At 37.3% G+C, this 27,897-nt stretch overlaps 1 protein-coding gene across 6 annotated transcripts in view; it reads left to right on the forward strand.

Annotated features, from left to right (window-relative positions):
• RBMS3 (RNA binding motif single stranded interacting protein 3) overlaps positions 1 to 27,897 on the forward strand; it is a 740,901-nt gene that overhangs the window by 485,032 nt on the left and 227,972 nt on the right. For all 6 annotated transcript variants that reach the window (XM_047769379.1, XM_047769355.1, XM_047769352.1 and 3 more), the window contains one exon: positions 7,544 to 7,623. In XM_047769379.1, coding sequence (XP_047625335.1) covers positions 7,544 to 7,623 — 80 coding nt within the window. The remainder of the gene's footprint in view (positions 1 to 7,543; positions 7,624 to 27,897) is intronic.

The following is a 27,897-nucleotide window of genomic DNA, read 5'->3' on the forward strand; positions in this document are numbered from 1 at the left end:
GAAATTCCCATTTTCACATGAAGTCTCCAAAACTTTAAATGTTGACAACTATTTTAAATTGTTCAAAACCTTTATTCAGCCCAAATAAAACATACATAAAAGGGGGATTTGGCCCCTGGTTTCCAAATTGGGACACTCGACAGAGAGCTCCAGAGCAATAGTCTTCAACCCTGGCTGCACACTGGGATCACCTAGGCAGCTTTGAAAAATACATTCCTGGACTTCATGCCAAAGCAATCAATTCAGAATCTCCTGGGCTAGGACCCAGGCATTGGTATTTTTTTTTAATTTTTTTTAATTAATGTATTTATTTATTTATCTTTGTATAGATTCTTTTTTCTCCTATTATCATGCTCCATCATAAGTGACTAGACATAGTTCCCAGGGCTACACAGCAGGATGTCACTGCTAATCCATTCCAAAGGCAATAGTCTGCATCTATTAACCCTAAGCTGCCAGTCCATCCTTCTCCCTCCCCCTCGGCAACCACAAGTCCATTCTTCAAGTCCATTGGTATTTTTTAAAATAGTTCCCTGATAATTTTAATGTACAGTCATTTTTTAAATAAGGGTTTTTTTCCTAAATTGCAATAATTTAGTTTTATAGAAGTTACAAAGATTGTACTGTTTTCTTACACCCTACATCCAATGTTACCCATTGTTAACACTATGCATTACCAAATTAAGAAACTGACGTTGGTATATCATTATTAACTGAACTCCAGATGCTTATTTGAATTTCACCAGTTTTTCTATTGACATCCTCCCACTTTTCAGAATCTAGTTCCTGGTACTATTTTACCTTTGTTGTTTTTCTCAACAATCTGCTCTTGTCTATGACAGTTTCTCAGACTTTGTGTTTTAGATGAGTAGGTATCCTGGAAAATGGGGTTTCTCAATGGTTTTTTTCATGATAGGATCCATATTATGTCTAAGTTTTGGAAAGAACACCGTAGAAGTGAAGCACCCTTCTTGTCACATCATGTCAGGGTGTACTCTCCATTCTGAGAACAGTTGCCCTAGTTAATACTGGTTGGGTGAATTGGAGATGGCAGGACTCATCCAGCTTCAAAACAGATTAAGGAAGATCAGTGCAGGAAATTAGGAGAGGAGACAGGAGGCCAGCAGTGGAGCTCCATCTCTTCAAATAAGCCACTGAAACTGAGGGTTGGAAACAAAGTCCTATTCTAGGCTCATCCACCAATGAGACTTTAGAGAAACCGCCACCTTGGAGTGTTAATTTCTTCATCTCTACCATATAGAGGTTGATATCTGAAGTTATTTTCAGTCCTGAAAATATTTAGTTCTAAAACTTTGGAGTGGATTTTCACAAGCCAAATAATGTCCACACTTCTATTTCACAAGAGGAGTGCATTGCAGCGCTAAGCAAGGTGTTACCCAAATGTCTGGGTTTCTGCCAGAGGGTGACAGGGACGCCACTTGGCTGCCCTATTTGGCATTTATGACACTTGTATCCTAAGAATGTCAAGCACCTCAAAGGAAGAATTGCAAAAAAAAAAAAAAATGAGGAGGAAATTCAACTCATTCACTTACCTTTGTTCCTTAAACTCACTATTATACCTTCTGTTACCATGGTTTAAGAGATAAATAACATAATTTGTTTCCTAAAAGTCAAAAGGGATGCACATCTTAGTACTTTAAAAAAATCTTTTCGTGTGGACCCTTTCTGTAAATCTTACCTGAAAGGAGGATGACTGGCCTGCAAAGTTGTACATTTAAGTTGCCAATAATTCGTATAGAGCAAAACCACAAAAATTTCACAATGGTGGAAACCTCTCATTAACCATAGTAAATGACAAGGTGGCTTTCTTTTAAATACATGATTAATAATGCTTATTTCTCAAAGATCATATTTGTTTTAAATACATGATTAATAATGCTTATTTCTCGAAATCATCAGATTGATTTGCTATGGAAGTGAGACAGGTAGGCTGCCAATAGTTTTACAAAATACTTTTCCACCTCTCTGTGTTAAGTCTGACCCAGAACATTCTCCTAATATTGGATCAGGTGCTCTCATCTGATAATTCGCTTGTGGGGATTGTATTGGCTGTGAAACCAGCTCCTCTTTATAGTTGTGGAAAAAAAAATTTTTTTTAAATCACAATTCTGTGGTGCATTTCAAATGACTGAAGCCAGGTTCCTAGGCACTAAAACAAGAAAGAATGTCAAACAGGACCTTTCCTGTGTATTTATATTTAAACATCAGCCCTAACAGAATACCCTGAGGCTTTTTACAATGATTGGAGCCTTGTAGGAGCCTAATGAATGCATCAGTGGTGAATAGTTGGCTGGGCATGGAGCTGTTCGGGTCCTGTGTAGAAAGAATAGATGCATTTGTCATGATTCATGGCCTATCCAGAGGGTCCCTGGAACGGCAGCTTTGTCTGGCATGCTGCCATTTAGACCCACTGGATAATGCTAGTGTCAGTTTCAACCAGAGCACGTGGCAGAAAACAGAGAGCTTGAGCTGGCATCTCAGAGAGGCTAATTGTGAAACTGGAGAAGAAAATGGGCACATTCTTCCTAAGGTGGCCATTCAAATGCAGTCAGCCCTCCCAACCCCCCCCACCCACCCACAACCTACACCCCAGCCAAAAGGTTCCACTCTGAGCCTTTCTCCTTGGCCACTCCTCTATTGCCATCTTGGCTGGGACTGCTTTGTCTTGTTAAAATGTGCCCTGTGTATTAAAAAGAAATTGTCACTGCTGGGTGGTGCAGTATAGCATAACATGCTTTGACACTAAGAGCCAGCAGCTACAGAAAACAGACTTTTATTGCATTTATTCTTTCAGAGACGAGAGTCTCTAAAGGCTCCTGCAGACATTCACTTAGTTAAATCTGAATGAAGCCAGAGTGAACACTTTAACACTGATGTCTTCACAGAAACAGTACCCACCAGGCTTACTGGGGCTATAAAACCGTCCTAAGAAAAGTCGGTCTATATGTGGAATTTAAAAGATGATACAAATGAACTTATTTACAAAACAGAAACAGACTCACAGATTTGAAAAGAAGTATATAGTTACCAAAAGGAAGCGGCCAGGAGGGAGTGTTAAAGGTTTGGGATTGGCATATGCACACAATTATAAACAGAAAGGATGGTCAACAGGGACCTGGTGTGCAGCATAGGGAACTCTACTCAATGTTCTGTGATAACAACATATATGAGAATGGATTTGTGTTTATGTATGGCTCAGCCACTTTTCCATACAGCAGAAACAAACCCATTATCATTGTAAATTAACTACACTTCAATGTAAAAAAAAAAAAAAAAAGGAGCTCCTGTTGTGTCTTAGCAGTAATGACCCCTGCTAGTATCCATGAGGATGTGGGTTTGTTGCCTGGTCTTGCTCCATGGGTTAAGGATTCATCGTTGCTGTGAGCTGTGGTGTGTAGGTCACAGATGCAGCTTGGATCCCACACTGCTGTGGCTGTGGCCCACAGCTGCAAATCCAATTAGACCCCAAGCCTGGGAATATCCATAAGCCTTGAGTGTGGCCCTAAAACAACAACAACAACAAAATGACCATACTGGAATCCAGAAGGGAAGATGTGAGGCTTTCAAACCTGGGCAAAAATGTTTTATGTGGGTGGGGAGGGTTAGCCAGCTGACTTTCTTATTTGACTTCCTTTGTATTCCTGAAAACAGGTTACATGGAATTAGTGAGTGCACACACTCATACTAACACCTGTCCACTGTCAGTGTTCATTTAGAATTCTGTGTCATTTTGAAGACAAAGAAGAAGGATTTGATTTGTAGGACTCTTGCAAGCAAGCTTTAGATTCCTAACTGCCTTTTATCTAGATGAGTACGGAGACAGATTGAACAAGGAGGGGCTCTGGGGCATAAGCTTTTTATTCTGTAGCTCTCCTAGAATAAAAATTCCATAAAGGAACATCTGTAGTAATTAAGGGCTTACATTTCCTTTCCCATTCATGTCTCTGCTAGGAAGGAAGGTTATTTTCCCGAAGAGACAATAGATAGTGGATCCTGCGGGAAGAAGAAAGAGCAGAACTAGAATTCTTTTATTCCTAGAAATGGAAGTTTCCTACTTAAAAATAAAAATACATGCCTAACAACTTGGAAGACCTAAAATGTTCCACTGGAAAGAGAACTTAAAAGAGTTAGCAAAGCTGTACTTAGCTACTCCAAAATACTGGGAATGGGGAACAGTTCATCTTGTCTGTCTAATCCAAATATCCTCTAATTTTGGGAACACTTGTGATTAAGCAGTGACCACAATGCTATTTTCTGGTTTTCTTTTTATTTATTAAAAGTGGATCGTATTAAGCTTAAAGGTTTTTAGTTTTGCATGTGGACACAAAAGTGAGTCACTCTTCAAGTGGTCTTCAAAATAACACTGTGTGAAGCCACTGGGCATCTGATAAATGAATGCTAACCTGTTAATGTCAAAATAAGCCCCTACACTTTCTTGTCATAGTGCAACCAGCTATGTAATTTGTGGGATCCAGTGAAAGTTAAAAATACAGGATCTCTTATTTTAAAAGTATTAAGAACTTCAAGACAGTGACAAGAGACTTCTAAACCAAGTACAAGGATTTTCTAAGTGCAGGGCTCTGGTACTGCATGAGTCTGACACTCCTGCTTTGGTTGGCCACATGTATCAATGCAGAAAAGTGTGCATCTTCCATATGCTTCCTAGGAACATACATCAAAAAAATTAATTTGAGTCATAAAATAATTAGAGCTTCTCAGATAGAATATGCTTTTGATACCATCTTCAAATAGGGCTACCAGCAGTCCCACCTTTGGGCATATATCTGGAGAAAACCATTGTTTGAAAAGATACATGCACCCCAATATTCACTGCAGCACTATTTACAATAGACAAGACATGGAAACAACCTAAGTGTCCAACAACAGAGGAATGGAAAGAGAAGATGTGGTACATATATACAGTGGGCTATTTGTCGGCCATAAAAAACAAAATAATGCCATATACAGCAACATGGATGGACCTAGAGATTATCACACTAAGTGAAGTCAGACAATTAAAAACAAATGTTATGTAATATCACTTATATGTGGAATCTAATAAGAAAGGATACAAATGAACTTACATACAAAGCAGAAATAGAGGCACAGACACAGAAGGCAAACTTATAGTTACCAAAGTGGAAAGGGAGAGAAAGAGATAAATTAGGAATTTGGGATTAAAATATACAGACTACTATATGTAGAATATATGTAACCAACAAGGACCTACTGTATAGCACAGGGAACTATATACAATATTTTGCAATAACCTATTTGGGAAAAGAATCTGAAAAAGAATGAATATGTGTAATTGTCTGTCACTTTGCTGTGTACCTAAAACTAAAGCAATATTGTAAATCAACTATATTTTAATTAAGAAAAATCTTTTAACCTAATAAGTCAGATGCCCTGTCTACACCTCCTAGTTTATTTCCAAGAATTTCCCAGAGTGAACCTTCCATCTGGCCACAGTACTGCTCATACTACCCCATCTGGAAGGACAGAGCCTCCCATCTTCCCAGCTCAAGTGCTGCTATAGTTACTTCTCCAAAGGTCTTTTTGGCCTCCTGTACTGAAATTCTCACTGTTTCCTTGGCTTCTGAAATTCATCTCATATTTGAATTCCTATAGCTGTGATAAATGTATTACTTGGCATTTGTTTATATGTTTTTTCCTTTTCTTCTTTCCTCTGCATGTAGTATGATCATGTAACATGATCCTAAAAACACACACAACATTAAGTTGTAGAAAAGTTCTGCAAATTATGTCAAAAGGCTCCATTCCAAGAAAGTTCATACTAATAACAGCATAGAATTCAAAATTATACACTTTGCCTTTTAGATAAATTTCACACACTTCATACACATTCTTTTATATGTATGTGTACTGTTTCTTGACTATTTTTCCTCTAGAATACTCTTTGTGGGGATAAACTTTTGATCAGAAGCTATCCTTTAATTTTAACTTCCTCACACAATTAAAAAAATAATAAAGGCCAGGAATTCCCATTGTGGGGCAGTGGAAACGAACCTGACTAGTATCCATGAGGATGCAGGTTGGATCCCTGGACTCGCTCAGTGGGTTAAGGATCCGGTGTTGCCATGAGCTATGGTGTAGTTTGTAGATGTGGCTTGGATCTGGCATTGATGTGGTGTAGGCCAGCACCTATAGCTCCCATTCAACCCCTAGCCTGGCCAATTCCATATGCCGGGGGTGTGGTCCTTAAAAGACTACTACTATTATTATTATTATTACTATTACTATTACTGCTGCTGCTGCTGCTGCTGCTGCTACTACTACTACTACTTACTAAGGGCCATATATAGTTAATATTTAGAAGATGTTGCTGATGCAGCTCTACTTAGGAAATGGCAACACTGCTGATGTGACATTTTTGATGGTATGGCCCCCAATGATCGATCATTCACTAGCTTTTATGTGCGGTACCAAAATTTAGCACTAAAAAGCCAGTCTAGGAAAATGAACATTGAATAGGAAAAAACAGAGGCTTGTCCAAAGATCCTGAAAGTTAGGACCTGAGGTTTGTGTCTGTGTGTTCTCCTCCCACATTTGGGACCCTCAAATAACTCCCTTTTGTATCTCTCATCCAGTGCGTTTTCAACAAAGATGCCATGACACTGATAATCACACTACTGTGTGAACCTCTGCTTTAGACTGCATATTGTTTAAGCACAGCACATCCCCTCTCCTCTTTTTGTGGAGCCCCTCCGGGTACAGTTTAGTAGTTCCACTGCAGCCTGGGGTCACGAAAGCCTCAGCTAAATACCCACCCCTATCACCTCATTAATGGATGGTTCATCTCACTAAGCCTTGCTGTCCTCACTGGTGTGAAGGGCAGTAACTAGATCTGCCTCTCAGGTTTGCTAACTCCGTGAGTCAACAGATGTTTAGTGAGCTTCCAAGTGCCAAGCATTGTTGCATGGATTAAATAAGACAGTGACTCAGGATTATGCCTGGATGGTGGCTCCACATAGAGCTGTCCACGGTAGCAACTTTCAATAGAGAAAATGTTGCTCTCGGAGTTCCCATCGTGGCGCGGTGGTTAACGAATCCAACTAGGAACCATGAGGTTGCGGGTTCGGTCCCTGCCCTTGCTCAGTGGGTTAACGATCCGGCGTTGCCGTGAGCTGTGGTGTAGGTTGCAGACGCGGCTCGGATCCCGCGTTGCTGTGGCTCTGGCGTAGGCCGGTGGCTGCAGCTCCGATTCAACCCCTAGCCTGGGAACCTCCATATGCCGCGGGAGCGGCCCAAGAAATAGCAACAACAACAACAACAATAACAACAACAACAACAACAACAACAAAGAAAAGAAAAGAAAATAAATTGTTGCTCTCATCAGGGATGAGTTTGTGGTGGTCTATCAGACTGGTCACGGTGGTCATGGCAACAGTTGACAATTCTGGTAAAATTCTCAAATCAAGCTTTTCTTATTTTTCTTTCTAATTTATTTTTCCTGGATATACACAATGTCACCAAAGTATGTGTTCTCTTGTTTCCCCAGAATGGAGTCTACTGAAAAATGTGAAGTGGTAATTCAGCATTTTAATGGAAAATATCTGAAAACACCACCAGGCATCCCAGGTAAGAAATTCCATAAAGTAATCATTAAATAATGTCTACGCTCATTGCTATTGTTAGAAAGAATATATAGTAATAAGACCTGTGGCTGGCCACTGGGAAGGAAAAGTTTGCTTTATAAATATGTATATTTTAATACCATGTAACAATTCATCTTTCTCAAAACTACCAAAAGCTTCTTGGTGATTCTTCTTTGGCCTGCCTTATGAATCCCTGCAGTTAATTCTCAAAGGTGAATTAGAAGAAAAACCTAGCAAAGAATAGTTTAAAATGCACTTGAAGTGAAGAAAGTTTGTGACTCATCATTGATATTGGTATCCTGATTTCTCATTGATAAAATATCTAAATGGTGATATATTATAAATAAAATAACAGTAGAATCTACAGATTAAAGCCAGTTCCCAAACATTTCTTATCAGCCCATGACAAGAAGAGCATAGAAATGGAGTGTACACATTTAGAAACTTTTATAGCAATATCACATCATCAATATTTACCATGAAATCTTAGTGCATAATTTCATATTTTACTAAAATATCAAGTGTACATTGAATTTTGTTTAAACCATCCATTTATCAGAGATAATCTGAGAAGCACCAATCTAGAGTACCTTAGGGCATTTCACATTTCTGAAGGCAAAATCCTTAAGATTTGACACACATCACAAGATGTAACTTTATGCTAAACTAAGAATTATAGTCGACATAAACAATTGAATATATCACATGTATCAGGATGTAAGCTAGGAATGCCTCAACTTGCCATTAATTTGGTAGTAGTATGTATAAAAAGTATTTAATGGTAAGTGAATAGATTTTAAAATATATCTTATTCATATGTAAATAAAATTGGAAGAAAATACATCTTACTCATGCATACAGATATTAAAGGTTGAGTAAAGTTCTGAAATAAAGAATTATAAAAAGTAACCAGAGAAATACCTGACTACTACATGTTGGTCTATTTGTTGCATTTTGAGTTTTGGTGACTCTCGGGAGGAAAAAAATGTGGCTTCACCAGTCTTACAGTATATTTCCATTTGATGCTTTTAAGGTGCATCTCTGTATTGTTTGCTATGTAATATACTGACTGTTAAAAACCCAGGGTTAAAGAGTTCAGGGGTTGAGCATTTTGGTTCCTTAAAGTATATTGAGATTATATAGCAAAGGAAGTCTGAACAAAAGGAGAAATATCTTTGTGACAGGATCATGATGTTGAGAGAGGAAAAAGGTCCTTCAGATTGGCACTTGGATGATAGGGAAAATCCAAAAGTAGAACCTCTGGTTAATCGCGAGTCAGCAGTAAAACTGCCTCAATTCAATCTGCTTCCATGTGTGACATTCCTTTGAGAACCGACTGCATTATGATTCAATTGAAGACATATGGTATTGTGAAGAACAGAGTTAGCAGTTTTCATCTCAGCATGTAGGCTGCCCTTGCATTTTAGGAGAAATAGCTTTTTTTTCCTTTTAGCATAAGAGACATTTTAAGACATTCTACTCAGACCCATCATCAAATAAAGGAGTTGCATTGTTAAAGAATTTCCCCCTTATTCATCCCATTTTATCCAACAGATGTCTACCTATATAGAAGGCATTCAAACTAGATGTGAATTATATGTTCTTTTGCAAAATTCAAGAATGAGCAAATTATGTGGAAATTGTTGATGGAAGTTTGAATACAGGTCTCAGTTTATAGTTCTTCCCCTTTGGATAAGGCAGTGAAATCCTTCTTGACCTGATTGACTGAAATTGGTTTATGTTAACCAACTGAACAAATAGCTGATGAATATAATTTATTGCCAAAGACAAAGAAAGTCACTACAGATCCCCCAAATGTCTGAGTATCCTTCCTTGAATAGGCAGGCTGTGATATTAACCTATCTAATATCATAGCTACACCCAATGGAAACACTGTGAATAGCAAGAACTTGGTTATGAGTTTATCACTCACTTTTATCTTGTGGGAACATGAGCAGCAAAATAATTATGCTGTTATAAAATTCTTAAGAGATACAACTTTATGCTTCTGAGATTTGCACTCAATATTACAGAATTAAAAATATAATACCAGTCATCATCCATACTTGAATTTGCTTATTTGTGCCTGCTTTGGACTTCAAACAGAGTTTAATATGGGCTTCAAAAAAGATAGATAGATATGTAGATACATAGATGGATAAATATGTTTCAAAGAATAGCTGATTTTATAATGTTTTGTTAGTTTCAGGTGTACAGTAAGGCAATTCAGTTATATATCAAGTTTTTTTCCTTTATAGGTTATTAAAAAATATTAAGTATAGTTCCCTATGCTATACTTGGAAGGTATATCCTTGGTGGTTATCTATTTTATATATAGTAATGTGCTTATGTTAATCCCAAACTCTTAATTTATCTCTCTCTTTCCCTTTCCCCTTTGGTAATCATAAATTTGCTTTCTATATTTGTAGGTCGATTTCTCTTTTGTATATAAGTTCATTTGTATCTTTTTTTTTTTTTTTAGATTCCACATATAAGTGATCTCATATGATATTTGCCTTTCTCTGTCTGGCTTACTTTACTCAGTATGATCATTTCTAAGTCCATCTATGTTGTGACAAATGGCATTATTTCTTTTTACGGCTGAGTAGTATTCCATTGTGTGTGTGCGTGCGTGTGTGTGTGTGTGTGTGTGTGTACACACATACATATATACCACATCTTCTTTCGATATTCCTCTATCAGTGGACATTTAGGTTGTATCTGAAGAAAATCATAATTTGAAAAGATAACGTGCACATCATTGTTCATTGCCACACAATTTACAATAGCCAAGACACAGAACACATAATTATTAATTTTTATATATAAAATGGCATAATGCAAGAAGTGGGTATTTTGGAAGGTGCAACAGTAAAATGACTTTGTTCTGTACATTTACTAAGTTATGACAGGGATGATTAAGTTTGTATGCTGTTTGCCTTTCTTATTTCTCACTGCTTATTTGTTATAGGTGGTTGAAGTCTTACTTTCAGAAACTTGAATCCAATTTTCGATTCCATCCCGAAGCACATGCATGGCTATCACTGTGAGCTTGATATTATTAGAAGTGATTCCTTTGAAAAATATCAATTCCTCAACGTTGTAAATACTAATGTAGCTTTAGAGGGGCTGCTTTTGATATGGGTGCTAATTAAAATCACCTATTTTAATTAGCACCCAATTGCAAATAAAATAGAATTCAAAAATGTTATAAAAAAATTTAGCTTTCCACTATATCCAGATTTGGCATCTTTGAATTTAGAAATGTGTAGGGTTTTAGAGCGACGCTTTATGATAGTGCGAACAAGGGACCAACAATGATCCAAAAAGACTTGAGACCTTCCAACCCTAAGAAAGCTGTTGAAAAAATTAAGTCCTGCTTCTGACCTCCCTCTGAGCAAGCAGAAAGCAATCAGTACCATATTCACATCCTTTCCTTCTCCACATAGGGAAGATTTGGGGAAATGTGCTGTTTTAATTGTCATTCTAGACAATATTTCCTCTTTTTTTTTTTGTCTTTTCTAGGGCTGTACCTGTAGCATGTGGAGGTTCCCAGGCTAGGGGTCTAATAAGAGCCATAGCCGCTGGCCTATGCCAAAGCCACAGAAATGCGGGATCCGAGCCACGTCTGCAAACCACACCACAGCTCATGGCAATGCTGGATCCTTAACCCACTGAGCAAGGCCAGGGATCAAACCCTCAACCTCACAGTTCCCAGTTGGATTTGTTAACCACTGAGCCACAATGGGAACTCTGACAATGTTTCCTCTTAAAAGAGAAGAAAGTTCATTATTTTCCTAAGATGACCATCTAGTTTCCAAATCCCGTCCTGTGCTATTTCTATAGAAGAAGAAGAAAAAGAGATCTATTTCAATCCCAAATTTTGTCATTGATAAGGCTTTTTTGAATTCCTCCTATTTATTCATAAAAGATCTGATTTTAACAAATATCTCATGCATCATTAATGCCTATTACAGCCTCCAAGAACTAGCTGTGTTCACTCTGAATTATAGTATTATTCCCAGATTTTGGCTGCCTGGATAAATGAAGCTAGATACACATGCAAAAAAACTAATTATTTGGATTCTGGTGTTTACAATACAGGAAGTTAGCTAAGCTCACATGGCTGTGTTGCTACCAGTGGGTGGGAAGGAGAGGCCAAAGACCTGTTAAACAGCGTCAGTCACTGTGGCCATCTGCAGAAAAGGATCATCCGGTATTTTCTCCCTCCCCTGGAGGGAAAAGAAAACACTGTTCCATAAATGTTGCATGTCCTACATTATCGATCTTGATGTGCTCTGGACAAATGGAAGCATCGTTAGTTGCTTGCTTCCATAACCCCAGTCATTTCTTTGTCCCAAAACAAATTATGCAGCAATGTTGTGCAGCCCCAAAGCGTTCCATTTTTCAAATCTCTGGCAAAGGCAAAAGGTAAGTTCCCAGACACTTTAGGGATCTGGAGGGCATGAACTAGAAAAGCTTTACTTTCAAAAAGGCCCAGGAGCAGAGCGATATACCACATGGAAAAGGCTTCCGCATGTAAGGACATGTATTAATGAGTGAAGGTTTGAGGAAAAATAAATCATGTTTTGCTCTCAAACTAGATTTTTACCCATAAGTGCATGTTCTTATCAGTGGATCAGTCTTTTCAGAAGACAATGGAATAACTTACTTTTAATATGATTTTCTTACTATTTGGATAATTATTTCTAATTCCACTTGAACTCCATAAAGTAGGAAATAGTTGAGAGGGACCTCCCCGTGTTTTGGGATATTTTCAATTTTAGCAAATCTTCTGATGAAGAGAAATTTGGGAAAATGATTAAGTGACAGAGAAATCATAATTTCTTAGTAAAATAAAATTGTGTGACTTCTTGATGCTTTGAAATAGAATTTCACTATTGTGTGTTTATGTAAATTAGAAATCCATAGGATTTTGGACATGTGTATATTTAGGGGAGAAATCAAAGAAAAATATTCACTGTCTGATAATTTATTTTAAAGAAAATGAAAAAAATAAATGCTTGCATAAATTTAAAACTTCCCTCAGAGTAAAATATCAACAATGTACTGTGAAATTTAGATTACAATTTTGAATATCTGAGCAGTAGGTACACAAGTTTTTATCAGTGGAAAATATTGCAAACTCTCACAACTGATATTTCCTCAGTGCGACTAGTCTGTTAACTCATAAATACAGCTATAGTTGTATAAAAGGCAGCAAATACAAATAGACAAATATTGTTGTAGACAGTTTAGTAAAAATACATCTTTATGATTCTACTCATGAGAATCATGGCCCACTACTGAGTTTTTGCTCTTTGGGAAACTAAAGCATCATTTGCATAATAAATTTTGCAAACACCGCAATCCCCAACTGGGCATTGGCTCAGATGTCCCATTAGTAAGAGAATTTTTGCAATACTTAGGAGCTACTTTCTGTGGAACTTCTCACAGTTAGTGATGTTTTCTAAATTACTTCTACCTACCAAACACATAGTTGCTTCATGACGAAACATTGCTAGAGTATTTTTAGTGAACTTTTCAGAGCACCCTGACCACTTCATGGCCAATAGAGAGTGTTAAGAGTCTGTGAATTCTATGGACTCAGACTTGGGGTTGGCCAATGATTTCTCAACTTTTCTTTGGAGTCACACTTGATATTGTCAAGGTATTCTAAGAGTTGTTAACTACTTAGGGAAGAAAGGAGACAGAAATTATTACATTTTGAAATGTGGATAGTGAGAAGCCAGATAGAGAAGGTACACAGGGGATCATCTTCAGGAGGTAAAAATGATAGGCATAGAGAGTTCCCTTGTGGCTCAGTGGGTTAAGGATCTGACATTGTAACTGCAGCAGCTCAGGTGGCACCTGCTGTGGCCTGCTGTAAGGCAAGTTCAATCCCTGCCCCAGGAATTTCCCTATGTGATAGACACGGTCAAAAAAAATATAGGAATAGGTTTTCTGCCCCTTACTACAACCCTTCTCCGCCTGTGATTGCAGCTATGGAAGAGGAGTGTTCCACACTGGAAGCATCCTACATTAAGCATTCACCAAATCTCTCCACTTTTGTAATTCAGGGCAAAATCTATAAAACCTCACTCAATTTTACATAGGTTTTCTGCACTCTTTCAGGGCATTATCTCTCCTTATGTCAATTCTCAGTCAGTGGGATATGAAAGTCAGCAGATTCTAAGGATTTTCATAACAAGCTCCATGAAGCTCCTTTTAGTGGCTTTTCTTTCTCCCCTGATTTTCTCTTCCTTTTGTATTATGTTTCTGCTTCCTGGCATCAGCTCCCAATTAAACTATCTTGTTCCAGGCTCCAATTTGTAGGATGTCACATTAAGGGCGGTGATCCAGGAATTGTGATAGAGAAGTATGTTTTGATTTAAAACTTGTGGCCATGGAGGAAGATAGATACAACTACTAAAGTAGTGAAGGGCATTTCATGGACCCAATATATTGTTTTCATTACGTTAAAAAAATTTTACAGCAGCATTTCTGAACCATTTATTAGGGATGATAAAGGTGAATATTGTGGTCCTAGACAGAGGGTAGAGGGTTAAAATTTAACAAGAGAAGCATATAAGATGGTAAGGATAAAGTGCCACCATAGTGACATGGCAGACCCCAGAACACCTGAGAACGAGAAGAGGTGGAGGGTTGATGAAATGGGGAGAGGATGAGGGACCAGCAAATAGTTATAATGCCAGCAAAGTGAAGGTGAGTGGCAGGCAGAGAAAATGATGACGCAGAGGAAGGAATTTGTGAGGTTTTGGTCTTCGATGCAGGAACAGTGCTGGCTGTCGATACACACGTCTGGTATGGGAATGCCTAGTGTTGACTGAAGTGAGTGGAGATCTTTAGCTGAACAACCAGAGGCTTCTAATCAGTACGTTGGAAAGGTTTTCAACAATGCTATAGATTTTCTCAAGATGCCTCACATTTTCCTTGGTCTTCTCTAAAGTTCTAATCTTCACAAGAAAAGTTAGGAAGTGTAAACAGTGCTAATATGATTTTTTATGTATTGGATTCTGAGTTTTTGTTGTTGTTGTTGTTTTCCTTTTTTGAGCCACATCTTCAGCATATGGAAGATCCAGGCTAGGGGTCAAATTGGAGTGGCAGCTGCCAGCCTACAGCATAGCCCCAGCAATGCCAGATCTGAGCTGCATCTGCCACCTATACCACAGCTCACAGCAATTCTGTATCCTTCACCCACTGAGTGAGGCCAGGGATCGAACACCTCTCCTCCTAGTTGGGTTCTTAAACCTGCTGAGCCACAATGGGAACTCCTGGATTCTGAGTTTCCTAAACCATGGTTTTGTTGTTGCTTTGTTTTGTTTTATTTGATTTTATTGTTGTTTTTGCTTCAAGTGCTGTTGCTAGCTCAGCTTAGGTTCTCAGTAAATGCTCTTTGAAGTTGATGCACAATTCCATAAACTGAATAACCCTCATACATATATTTGCTCTTAATGGAATTCCTGAAGGTATTATGAGGGGCACCCACTTCCTGTGTCATCAACAAACTTAGAGGAAAACATTGAGAGAACTCGTTAAATCATTTCTTAATTTTGATAAAAATTCTCTTACAACACATTGGTATATATAAATATACAGAGAGAGCACTAGCTATTTATAAGAAAAAGAAACAAGTTGATTAAGAAAGATTCTTTTTGAATAAGCTTCATTTTTCCAAGATTGCTTTTCAGAGTGTTATTTTGGCAATCAAATTGTTATTTCTTTAAAAAACTCATTCTTGAACAGGGCAATGATGAACTCTGCTTTCTGACATGGCAAATGATCTTGCTTAACTTAATTGAAATAATGACTAGATCTTCTTGCCACTAGATCTAGTTAGGCACTATTACTATACTGTACCTGATGTGCCTTTTTTTTTTCTTTTCTACATATGAAAAATATGAATATCTTGAGAATATATAGAAAAATGAATTTCCTGGTCTATACTTTTATCCCTTTGGCATAATGTTGCTTCTCTTTGGCTAGAAGTAGTATTGCATTGGCTTATTATTCCTATTATAGTATAATGATGTAATAAAGTTAGTAGTGTTTAATCCATATGTTATGAACAGTATGCTTTGCTGACCATATATTTTCTAAAATTATGGATAAGCACCAATAGGTAGTTGAAGAACTTCTCTTGAGTCTGCACTTGCTCCAGAATCTGATTTTTTAATCTATTATAGTGTCATGGAATTAAGAAGAGGGATGAAGAGGTTTTATATGCATCTCCAGAATCACCATCTTCTATTTTTATCTAAAAGGGTAATTCTATTCAGGTCTTCAAAAATTGAAAATTTCACTTTATAAAGACTTACAAAATAAATTATAAAGCCTTGATTTTCTTTCTTTTTTATTAAAATATAGTTGATTTACAATGTTTCTTCAATTTCTCTTGGACAGCAAGGTGATCCAACCACACGTATTGCCCTGTGTTTCTGCCAGTATCACTAATGAGTAGTTAAACCAGTTAGTATGTATCCAAAAGAGTCCTGTTAGCAAGAAGAGAGGGCTGTGTAGCCTAAGACCAATTAAGACACAAAGTGTGGAAACCAAGCTCTAAATAATTAAGTGCTCAGTGCATTTTCAAATATAGAATTGCATTCAATAGGATGGATTTAAAAATACATTCTGGAGTTTCCATTGTGGCACAGTGGTAATGAACCTGACTAATATCCATGAGGATGCAGGTTAAATCCCTGGCCTCAATCAGTGGGTTAATGATTCAGCATTGCTGTGAGCTGTGGTGTATGTCACAGACACAGCTCAGATCTGCATTGCTGTGGCTGTGGTGCCAGCAGCTGCAGCTCTGATTCAACCCATGTGCCACATATGCGACCCTAAAAAGCAAAAACAACAAACAAACAAAAACACCCAACAATTTTTGGATAAATGAATAGTAACCAGAATTATATTCTTACCACTCTATCCCAGTAACCATACAGAAGACTGCCTTGCTCATGCTTTATGATCTAATGTTTTAGAATGAAAAGTCTGCAAAATTTAGAAAAATATTTTAAAAGGAATATAAATGAAAACACTCATTAAGTCAGCTCTGAACCAGCCATCATTTGTTTATCTTATAACTGTTTCCTCTGATTTCTTACCTCTTTAAAGCCTATGAATGATGAACCAATTAGTTCACTATTATTTTAGTCATTTTTCAATGAAGAGAAGGAAATACTTCATAGGAAATTGGCATCTTTATGATCTTTTTTAAAATTCTTATATTTCAGACACATTTGTCCCATTAGATTATACACTTTTATAAGAACTTTAATGTTTATCTTTCCTTTTGCTCTCAATTAACCCATAAACTCTTTAAAAGCAAGGATTGCACTTGCATGTTATTTTATGGTTCAGTGTCTGTCATAGAAGAATAGCAATAATTATTTGTTAAATAAGTAAATATCTCCTTGTGATGGGCAGAATAATGTTGCCTCTCCCCCAAAGATCTCTAAGTCCTAATCCCCATTCCCTGTGAATATGGCAAAGGAATTAAGGTTACTAATAAGCTGACTTTAAAGTAGGGAAAGTAGGAGTTCCCGTCGTGGCGCAGTGGTTGACGAATCCGACTAGGAACCATGAGGTTGCGGGTTCGGTCCCTGCCCTTGCTCAGTGGGTTAACGATCCGGCGTTGCCGTGAGCTGTGGTGTAGGTTACAGACGCGGCTTGGATCCCGCGTTGCTGTGGCTCTGGCGTAGGCTGGTGGCTACAGCTCCGATTCAACCCCTAGCCTGGGAACCTCCATATGCCGCGGGAGCAGCCCAAGAAATAGCAACAACAATAACAACAACAACAAAACAACAACAAAAAGACAAAAAAAAAGAGTGTAAAGAGGTTCCGAAGCAAATATACAGACAATAAGCAAAGCTTAACAACTTTGAATGTCCCTGATATAAACTCAAGATTCAAGCCCCTTTTCTCTTCCCAGAATTGGAAAAGACTAAGGAAGATATAGCTATGATAAAGACAAGGTTTTAAGTATCCTCTCATCTTTCTGATCTTATGTAAAAAAACTGGATGTGTTCCAGAAAGCTATTTTAGGTAGAACAATTAAGTAATACATTCCTATTAAATTAGTTACACTACTTTTTTTTTTTTGAAATAAGCATGCAAATTCCTTAATTTATGATGGGTGTTTTTTTATTTTTTGTTTTTTGTTTTCCAAATGCAGAGGCAGTGGTTATTCTTAGAAACATATGCCTTATCATTTTGTTAGAAAATAGTATATTGTTTGACAGAATATATGAATGTTTCATTGCAACAATGTGCATACCCTGCATGTGCTATGCCAGGCTTGTGGGAATGGAACTGTGTGATTTGTGAATGGCAGAATCTAGGGAGAGTTTAAGGATAATATTTAAGAGCCAGAAGGCTAACCACAGATATGACGTAGGAGTTCTGTTGTCATAAAAACTGTTCTGTGTCCTTCCTTTTGGTCACTGCTAATTTCTTACTGTGCTTCTCTTATAGTGCAGCTGAACTGCACGATGCAATTCTATTCACCATGTGGGATCCATTTTAAGTACAGACTTCCAGGTTTGCAGCTGTGTTAAATTATAATATTAACATGGTAATAATAAGCAGTTACATGTAACTAATTGAACACTATATACTATTAGTTTTCACTAATTACATTTTTTTTTAATTTTCAGAAATGGTAGTCTCCTGTTGCAGAGTCCCCAAATCATGATTTCTTTAAATTTATTGCCTCTTAAGCTACTATAAAAGATCTCTAAGGAAAGTAGTTACCTAGTCATTCTTAGTAACCAGCTATAATTTTAATCCAATGGATTCATGCAATAGATAAAAGAAGATAAAATTTCTTCTATAATTTATTTTGAACATATGACTTAATATTTGTTTACATCCAGTGACAGCCCCATCACTTTTCTCAACCCAAGGACAAGTGTCTTGGATTTTTGCTGCCTCTAGGATGTTAAAGAAAAGAGAGACATCCACTCAGCTTATACTGTGTTCTCTGTGAGAACCTCCTGCCTGAGATGTTCTTTGTCCTCTCTGGATTTAATTGGGGGAGAATGTATTTTATAGAGAGTACCATCTTCTCCCTTGGAGGCTAATGAATCTGAGTTTTGGTTCTGTCTCTTGTTACTTTTGAACACTGGCAAGTTATTTAGTCTCTTGCCAGGTTTCTCAAGGAACTTAATGTTTCCATTAAATGTTTATGCCTCCTTTACAAAAGTGTTGCTAGAATTAACTAAGAGATTTTGTATAGCCCCATAAAAGTTGTGCCAGGAAACAGTGGATATTACCCTTATAGATGTTATCTATTTGCATCATGAGAATCATCTCATGAACACCCTGCCTCCCCCCCCCCCCACCGCTAGGCTAGAAATATAATTTAACTTTTGAAATCTGTGACCTGCAATCATTATTGATGGACATCAACTAGTACCTGGGCTATGTAAGGTATACCTCCCTTATAGCTAGGTTAGGACCACTCTTCAATTTTCAGTCTTTTGCACATAGTTGCCATAGCTCATTCTAGAATGATGTCCAATTAATTAAAAGTATCCCAGCTGGAGCTCAACAGTTTTCTGGGATGGTTAGAAAGAGTAGTGCACCAGATAAATATTTACCTGAATACTGGTCACATTTCTGATAGGACCAAGATGGTGATGCTAATGCAAAGGGTCATTGTTTTAAGCAAAGCAACAGTAAAAACATGAATGATCTCCAACTTCTTGTAATGATTTCCCAGCATATCTTTTCACCTCCAGTTCACAGGTCCTAGGAGCCCCTTCTACCCTCATTTCCCAAAGAATCTTGCTTTAAAATAACTATAACTTTTGCATGCAGATTTCCCTGATTTCCAACTTCCTATTCTTGTTTTTTTTTTTTTTTTGTCCTTTTTACCATTTCTTGGGCCGCTCCCGCAGCATATGGAGATTCCCAGGCTAGGGGTCAAATCAGAGCTGTAGCCGCCGGCCTACGCCAGAGCCACAGCAATGCGGGATCCAAGCCGTGTCTGCAACCTACACCACAGCTCACAACAACGCCGGATCCTTAACCCACTGAGCAAGGGCAGAGATCGAACCCGCAACCTCATGGTTCCTAGTCGGATTCGTTAACCACTGAGCCATGACGGGAATTCCCAACTTCCCAACTTCCTATTCTTAACTTTCACCGCATCACCTTGAATCATTTTCTCCTATATTGTGTATCCATGTGATACATAGCCCAATTGCTGTGTGCTTGCACTTATCCCACTGGATGGCAGAATGATGCCTTTTTTATCCTTCTCTCTCCTCCAATGCCTAGCATCTAAATATTGCTTAATAGAGATATACTGAATTGAATTTTAAAACATTGAGCCCATTATTCCAATGTGATTTCCTTTTTTTTTTTTGTCTTTTTGCTATTTCTTGGGCCACTCCCGCGGCATATGGAGGTTCCCAGGCTAGGGGTTGAATCGGAGCTGTAGCCACCGGCCTACGCCACAGCCACAGCAACGCAGGATCCGAGCCGTCTGCAACCTACACCACAGCTCACGGCAATACCGGATCGTTAACCCACTGAGCAAGGCCAGGGACCAAACCCTCAACCTCATGGTTCCTAGTCGGATTCGTTAACCACTGCACCACGATGGGAACTCCCCAGTGTGATTTCTTAATACTGTCTTAATAATACATTCAATTTGTAAATATTTATAAAGTGGATATAGAAATCACCAACTACAACGATTTCATACAGAAATACTTTTGCATAACATGTTCCTCTTTGTAAATTTTAAAATATTTAAATCTCAAAAGCTTCCTTTAGGAGTTCCCATCATGGCACAGTGGAAACAAATCAGACTAGGAACCATGAGGTTGCGGGTTCTATCCCTGGCCTTGTTCAGTGGGTTAAGGATCCGGTGTTGCTGTGAGCTGTGGTGTAGGTTGCTGAAACAGCTCAGATCTGGTGTTGCTGTGGCTGTGGCATAGGCCAGCAGCTGTAGCTCCCATTAGATCCCTAGCCTGGGAACTTCCATATGCCCTGGGTGTAGCCCTAAAGACAAAAAAACAAAAAAAACAAAAAAACTTCCTTTAGATGGACGTCAGTGTGCACAAATATGCTTTTCTTTCTTCTAAAAGGTTAAATTATCTTTCCATTCTACCTTGTACTTTCCATTGCTACCATCTTCAGATTAAGAAGAAAAAAAAAAGTGATGGGCTCTGAAAATTAAAAGAAGCAAAAAAGAATATAAAATAAATATGTTGGAACACCAAACACCCTGTTGGTTTTTACACTTACTTCTACAACTAGCAATTAGACCTCTTTTCTTCTAATTAAAATCCTTTGAGAAGACAACTCCAGCTTTTTCAAAGGTTCCTCTCTTTCTAAAGCTCCTGCAGTTTCTATCCTTGTGGTGCATGGAGGCTGGAGTGCCTTGTGCCATCAGCAAAACAAACTCATTAACCTTTCCATTGATTTAAATTGTCATTTGAATAAACATTTATACCCTTTTCCCCTGATGGCTTAAGGAAGTCCTTTATCACTAGCACCAAGAGCTTCTCCGCTTGACCTCTGTCACCTGCTTGTTCAGAAATTTTTTATCAAGCTGTTTGGTTTACACTGTTAATCTCTTGCTGCCTTAGGTTTGGCACAGAAACATATGCATTCTAGATTTAATAGAATTATTTTATACTCTTTTTGGCTTGTGCAGGGATGATAATTTCCGGCTTTGGGTTTCCTGTTTTAACTTTGGAATATAAGCATTTCCAGTTTCTGAGTATTTGTCTTTCTGTTTCTTGTCTGGCTGTAGAGTTTTCCTCTTATTACTCTTTGTATATGATGACTTTGATTTCACTTTTTAACAATGATATCTCCTAAAAGATATAGTTAGGAGTTCCCCTCTTGGCTCAGCAGAAACATATCTGGCTAGCATCCATGAGGACACAGGTTTGATCCCTGACCTCACTCAGTGGGTTGAGAATCTGGCATTGCCATGAACTGTGGTATAGGTCTCAGATCCTGCATTGCTGTGGCTGTGGTGAAGGCCTGCCGTTGTAGCTCCAATTTAACCACTAACCTGGGGAGCCTCCGTATGCCACAGGTTTGGCCCTAAAAAGACCAAAAAAAAAAAAAAATGATAGAGTTCGAGGAGGTATTTGGAAGTAATCAAACCACCAATATATGCATGTTTCAAACCAACACTTTGAACACCTAAGTAAAGACTTAATTCAGGTACAGTTAGAGCCAGGAAAGGTCTCTGTTCCCCTGTCCCCACATTCTATCAATGAACATTTATTTTCTGGGGAGAATGAATAGGGTGTGACTATATACCGACCATTGTGCCTAGTGAAAAATGGATTATTCTATTTTATTCTCAAAGTGCCCTTAGCAAAAAGGCAGTTCCATTTTGCAGGGGAGGAGGCTGAGACAGCATTTATATAAATCACTCAGACTCACACATGTTAAGTGAGCTGATTAATCCCAGGATTTAGTTCTGCCACTTACTAGATATGTGACTTTGGGCAAATTGCTTAACCTCTCCGTGCCTCAATTTCCTCATCAGCAAAATGGAAATAATCATAGTTTCTTTTGTACTAGTATTGTGAAGTGGCTATGGATTAAATAAATTCCACTGAATAGAGCTCTTGGAATCTTCCTGGTAAATACTAAGTGCTTTTTAGGTGTAAATAACACTTACTTATATTAAGTCATATGTTTCTTCTTGGGTGGAGATGGGAAATCCCATAACTCTTCTCCTATGTATGTTTTCCCTCTAGTCCCAAACTTGGAAGACCATGTTTCTTCTTTATTTGCTAAAAAAGATGAGTATAAATATTTAGTGTCTAGTTAAATGTTTCATTCCACTAGTACATTTTAAGCCTTGCTCTTTGAGATTAAGTTACATACTTCAATACTCATTCTAGCTTTTAGAAGAGTGGAACTATTTGTCCATCACCTTTTAGCAAACCATGTACTTTGCTTTTATACTAGTATTTAATAAGTGGTCCTTTTATTGTAAAGGTAGTCAGTTATAGAAACTTGCTTTAGAGAAATAGTCTTTCTTCAAAAATAAGATGATTGGAATTCCCATTGTGGCTCAATGGATTAAGACCCTGATGTTGTCTCTTTGAGGATGGGGGTTCCATCCCTGTCCCTGCTCAGTGAGTTAAGGATCTAGCATTGCCACACACTGCATCAAAGGTCACAAATGTGGCTCAGATCTGGTGTTGCTGTAGCTGTAGCTTAGGCTTCAGATGCAGCTCCAATTTGACCCTAGCCTGGGAACTTCCACAGTTGCATGTGTGGCCATTAACAAACAACTGAAAATATAATGATTTTTTTCTTTTATTTCTGCTGTTTGAGTTGTATATAAAGTTTGAGATTTGGGTCCAGAAAAAGAGACAGATTGCTAAAAAGCCTCAATTACGGGAATCAAAGACCTGTGTTTTCTTTCTGTGTGATATACTTTCAGTGGATGGATCAAAGAAGCCATCAAAGTAGGATCTGATAATGCTTTTATTCTTTGCATTCCTGAGATTCTGGAGAAAGTGTCTTGCCCTCAGTACTGATTTTTAGGCTGAAAAGTACCACTTAGAAAAGCAATTACTACAGGTACCTAATTCAAAGAACTGACTAGAATTCCATTTGTGGTTACAAAGGGGATACAAATCTCAAAGGCATAAAAGAATGTCTATAGGGGTGGAAACAATTCCAGCAATCCTAGATTAAGACCAAAAAGATCAAAATCTTAATGACATGGTAGAAAATCTGTATAGTTCATTGATTGGAGGCACAAAAAGATGGAATGCTTTAGGAATTCCTGCTGTGGCTCAGTGGGTTAAGGATCTGGCATTGCTTCTTCAGTAAGTAGCTCAAGTTTTAATTCCCAGCCTGGCATAGTGGGTTAAGGATCTGGCGTTGCCACAGCTGTAGTGTAGGTTGTAACTGGGGCTCACTATGTGCCAGTATGGCGGAAGGAAGGAAAGAAAGAAAGAAAGATAGTATACTTTTTTTTTTGTCTTTTTGCCATTTCTTGGGCCACTCCTGTGGCGTATGGAAGTTCCCAGGCTAGGGGTCTATTTGGAGCTGAAGCCACCGGCCTACACCAGGGCCACAGCAACGCGGGATCCGAACCATGTCTGCAACCTACACCACAGCTCACAACAACCCCCTGATCCTTAACCCACTGAGCAAGGGCAGGGATCGAACCCGCAACCTCATGGTTCCTAGTCGGATTCGTTAACCACTGCTCCACGATGGGAACTCCCAGTATACTTCTTTAAAGCCTGGTTTACGGTAGGGTAATTCAATGTCCTTTACAATAGTAGACATGGTGTTTTGTTTGTTTGTTTTCATAAACAAGTATTTTAATTTGAGTCTAAAGTAGACCTAGGAATAAGTTTCCAGTGTGAGGACTAAATAGAGTAGAAGAAGAGTGATAAAGGGGCCAGAACATGGGGGTAAAAGGAGGAAATGATCCATTCCACTTGGAAGAGAAAGGCACAGATCACATCTTGATGAATCCTTTGAACTGAGTGCAAGCAAATGGGGTTAGTTTGGTCTGGTTGGGCTTAATTTTAAACTCAGTACTTGGATTAAGTTCTATCCAGTTAGATTTTTTAAAAAATCATTAAAAAGACATTCAGTATTCATCTATTACATTTCTTATCAGTGGTTTTTACTTAGTTTACTGTTTAACTTTTACTTCCATTTAAAAAGAGTTTAATTTTGATGTGAAATAAAGTAATATTTTCCATTATACCTTAAAAAAAACTTTCAATGTAAGAGATTTTTATCAGCATTCACTTTTGTATCTTTTGCTTTTTTTCTCTATTTAACTTGTTAGAATTTTTGGTATCAACTAAGTATCTAAATAGATTATTTAACAAGGTATCTCAGTAGCACTTAGAAATTATCTTTCCCTGCACTAGATTAATTACCTGTGAAACGGGTGCTTTTTTTTGCATGAGTTACACCAGAGCATTTATCCAACCTCATGGTGTATCTCACAGAACTAGTTCCTGTTCTAGATCTTACTCTCAAATTTTTATTTTTGATTTTTAGCTATTCTTGCTTTCTCTATTTTCCAGATCTACTTTAAAATCAATTTGGTTACACTTTCTCCAAAATGTAAATGACACTATTAGGGGACTGTATCAAGATACAGAATGGTTCCTAAAAGATTCCTTATGGTTCCCTTTTATGATCAAACCCTCTCTTCCACCTTTAGGCAATGGAAACCTTGACTTTGTTTTCCGGCCTAATAGTTTTGCCATTAGAACAGTATGTAAACATAATAATATGGTGTGTGGTTTTCTGAATCTGCCTTCTTTGTTTTAGCATAAAGATTTACAGTTCATGCACGCTATTGGATGATCTTTATTTCTTCTTGTTACTAATGAATAATAGTCTTTTTTATTGTTGTACGTCATTGTGTTTATTCTCCAATTGAAAGGCATATCAGGTTTTGGAAACTAGATATAATAAAGTATCCATTTTTAATGCCAAATTAGTATCCTTTCTTTTCTTTTTTTTTTTTTAGATAGTGTTAATTGGGAGTGGATCCTGAATTTCTTCTCATACTTGGAATAATCACTATCTAATCCTTGACCTGCTTGTTGTCCCTTATGCAACTGAATTTTAAAATATTAAGCCATTTATTTTCCTGGAAAATTTAAAACTTGATTATGATGGACTCTTTGAGTACATTTGGTTTATATTATATTTTGAGTTGGTAATATGTATACATAGTTTCGACATTCAAAGGCTTCACAGTGAAAAATAATTTCTTTCCCTTTCCTGCAGTAGTCATCCTACTTTTCTCTCTAGAAGAACTAGAGTCAACATTTCTTGTGTTTGCAGAGGCTATTCCTGAATACCAAACATACATTTAGGTTTTCCCTCCTATGGTGGCAAGTATATAGACTCTTCTAAACCTCGACATTTTTCACTGAAAAAAATGTACCTATGAGTTCATTCTTCATAGATCTAGAAAAGTTGTTTCAGTACTTTTGATGGTTGTATAGTATTCCATTGCATTCCTATGCAAGCTTTTTAGAGAAATGTTCAAAGTTCCTTACTTATGAATTTCTAGTTGTTTTAAAATTCTTTTCTGTTATAAATAGCACAAAAATTAAAATTGATATTTATACATTTTCACATAGATGCAACATATCTATAGGAAAATATGTAAAGTGGGCTAGCTAGGTAAAATAATAAATTCTTGCTTATTTAATTTTGATATATTTGGCCAAATTTCTCCTCATGTAGGTTATCCTAAGTCACACTCACATCAGTCAGCATAAGAAGTTCTTTCTCCTGATACCTTGGCTAATACTATGGTTATGAATCATTTTCTTACCTAATATAATAAATGAAAATTTACTATATTGTAGTCCTAATAGTAATTTTAAAAATGTAAATGAAGCTTGAGCATCTTTTCAGGTGTTTAGAGCTTTGATAGTTCCTCTTTTTGACTTCTATGTTAATATTATTTGTCTAGTTTTCAACTGGCCTTGTTCCTATGAATGTGTAGGTATTGAAGTTTGTATTTGTCAATTACATGTCTTTTGCCTGCATTCACAGTAGCCTTTTTTTTTTTTTGCCATTTCAGGAATTTTTTTGCCATTTCAGGAATTTAAAAATTATATATATATATATATATATATATATATATATATATATATTACATTTTATATGTATGTATGTAATGCCCTTTCTGAAAATATTGAAATAATAAGTTTTCTCTAATTGTATCATTTAATTTTTTAAAGTCTGTTCAGGAAATTGTCTAGAATTTATTTTAGCATAAAGTGCAAAAGAGAATCCAGCTTTATTTTTCTTTACTTCCTTTCGGTTAGTCTGTTTGTTCTAATACTGTTTATTGAAAAATGCATTTGGGAGTTCCCTGGTGACTCAGTGGGTTAAGGATCTGATGATGTCATTCCTGTGGCTCTGATTGCTGCTGTGGCATGGGTTTGATCCCTGGCCTCAAACTTCCACATGCCACAGGCATAGCCACAAAAAGAAAAGAAAAATACATTTGTTCTCATTGAATTAAAATGCTACATTTTTCATCTACTCAATTGTGTATATTTTTAAATTTTCTTAAAATTTGTTTTTTTCATTGATCTACTTGTCAACTCATATATTAACTCACAACTTTAATACTGAATATTTTCTATGATGTTTAAATACCTGGAAGGGCTATGCCCATCACCACCTTGATATTTTTCTTCTCTTTATTAATAATATTCCTTTTTTTCCCCCTGCATTAACTTTAGAATTAGTTTTACCTACCACCCCAAACTAGTTGATGATTTGTTCATTTGTAATTTTAAGTGAGACAAACCCATTGTTTTCAAGAGGAGACCTTCAATTTTCAGTGCTTGTTACCAGAGGAAAACTATGACATCATCTCCCAGCCATTTCAAATTATAGCCACATGTTCCAGAATGGTTTCTTGCTATGCTAGACCGTGTGACATAAATCACTTCTCCTCCATAGGCAATGCTATCCATTTTCTTTTTCTTACAACTCAAAATCTTGAAGGCAGAGGGTATTACAATATCTTATAACTATGGATATTTACAGGTGATTTAGCTAAGAAAAAACAGCCTTGTTGAGATCCTTTTCCATTTTCTTGGACTGTAAACACATTTTTACTGAAATAAATAGCTGTCGTCAACACCGATATTAAGAAAATTTTTTTTTTTTGTCTTTTCGCCATTTCTTGGGCCACTCCCACAGCATATGGAGGTTTCCAGGCTGGGGGTCCAATCGGAGCTATAGCTGCCGGCCTACGCCAGAACTACAGCAATGCAGGATCCAAGCCGCATCTGCAGCCTACACCACAGCTCACAGCAACGCTGGATCCTTAACCCACTGAGCAAGGGCACAGGGATCGAACCTGCAACCTCATGGTTCCTAGTCAGATTCATTAACCACCGAGCCACAACAGGAACTCCGAAAACATTTCTTGACTGATGTCTCAAATGCAATTTAAAAATCTGTTCTGGCAAAAAAAAAAAAAAAATGGTGGAAGAAAAGCAATGTATGAAAATTTAAACATGGCCTCAAAATGTAATTGTGTTGTGGTTAGATTGCATATTTAAAGAGTGAAAACACTTGCATTATACCACTGAATTCTGAAGTGTCTTTTGTAAAGTATGGCAGGCCACTAGGAGGACTCCATGACATAGTTTACCTTAGCGTAGATGGGAACTATTAATATATTTTGTGGATTTTGGCTCCATGACTTTCCAAAGAGCATGAT

This window comes from Phacochoerus africanus, chromosome 1 (assembly GCF_016906955.1).
Source record: "Phacochoerus africanus isolate WHEZ1 chromosome 1, ROS_Pafr_v1, whole genome shotgun sequence".
Classification (NCBI taxonomy): Eukaryota; Metazoa; Chordata; class Mammalia; order Artiodactyla; family Suidae; genus Phacochoerus; species Phacochoerus africanus.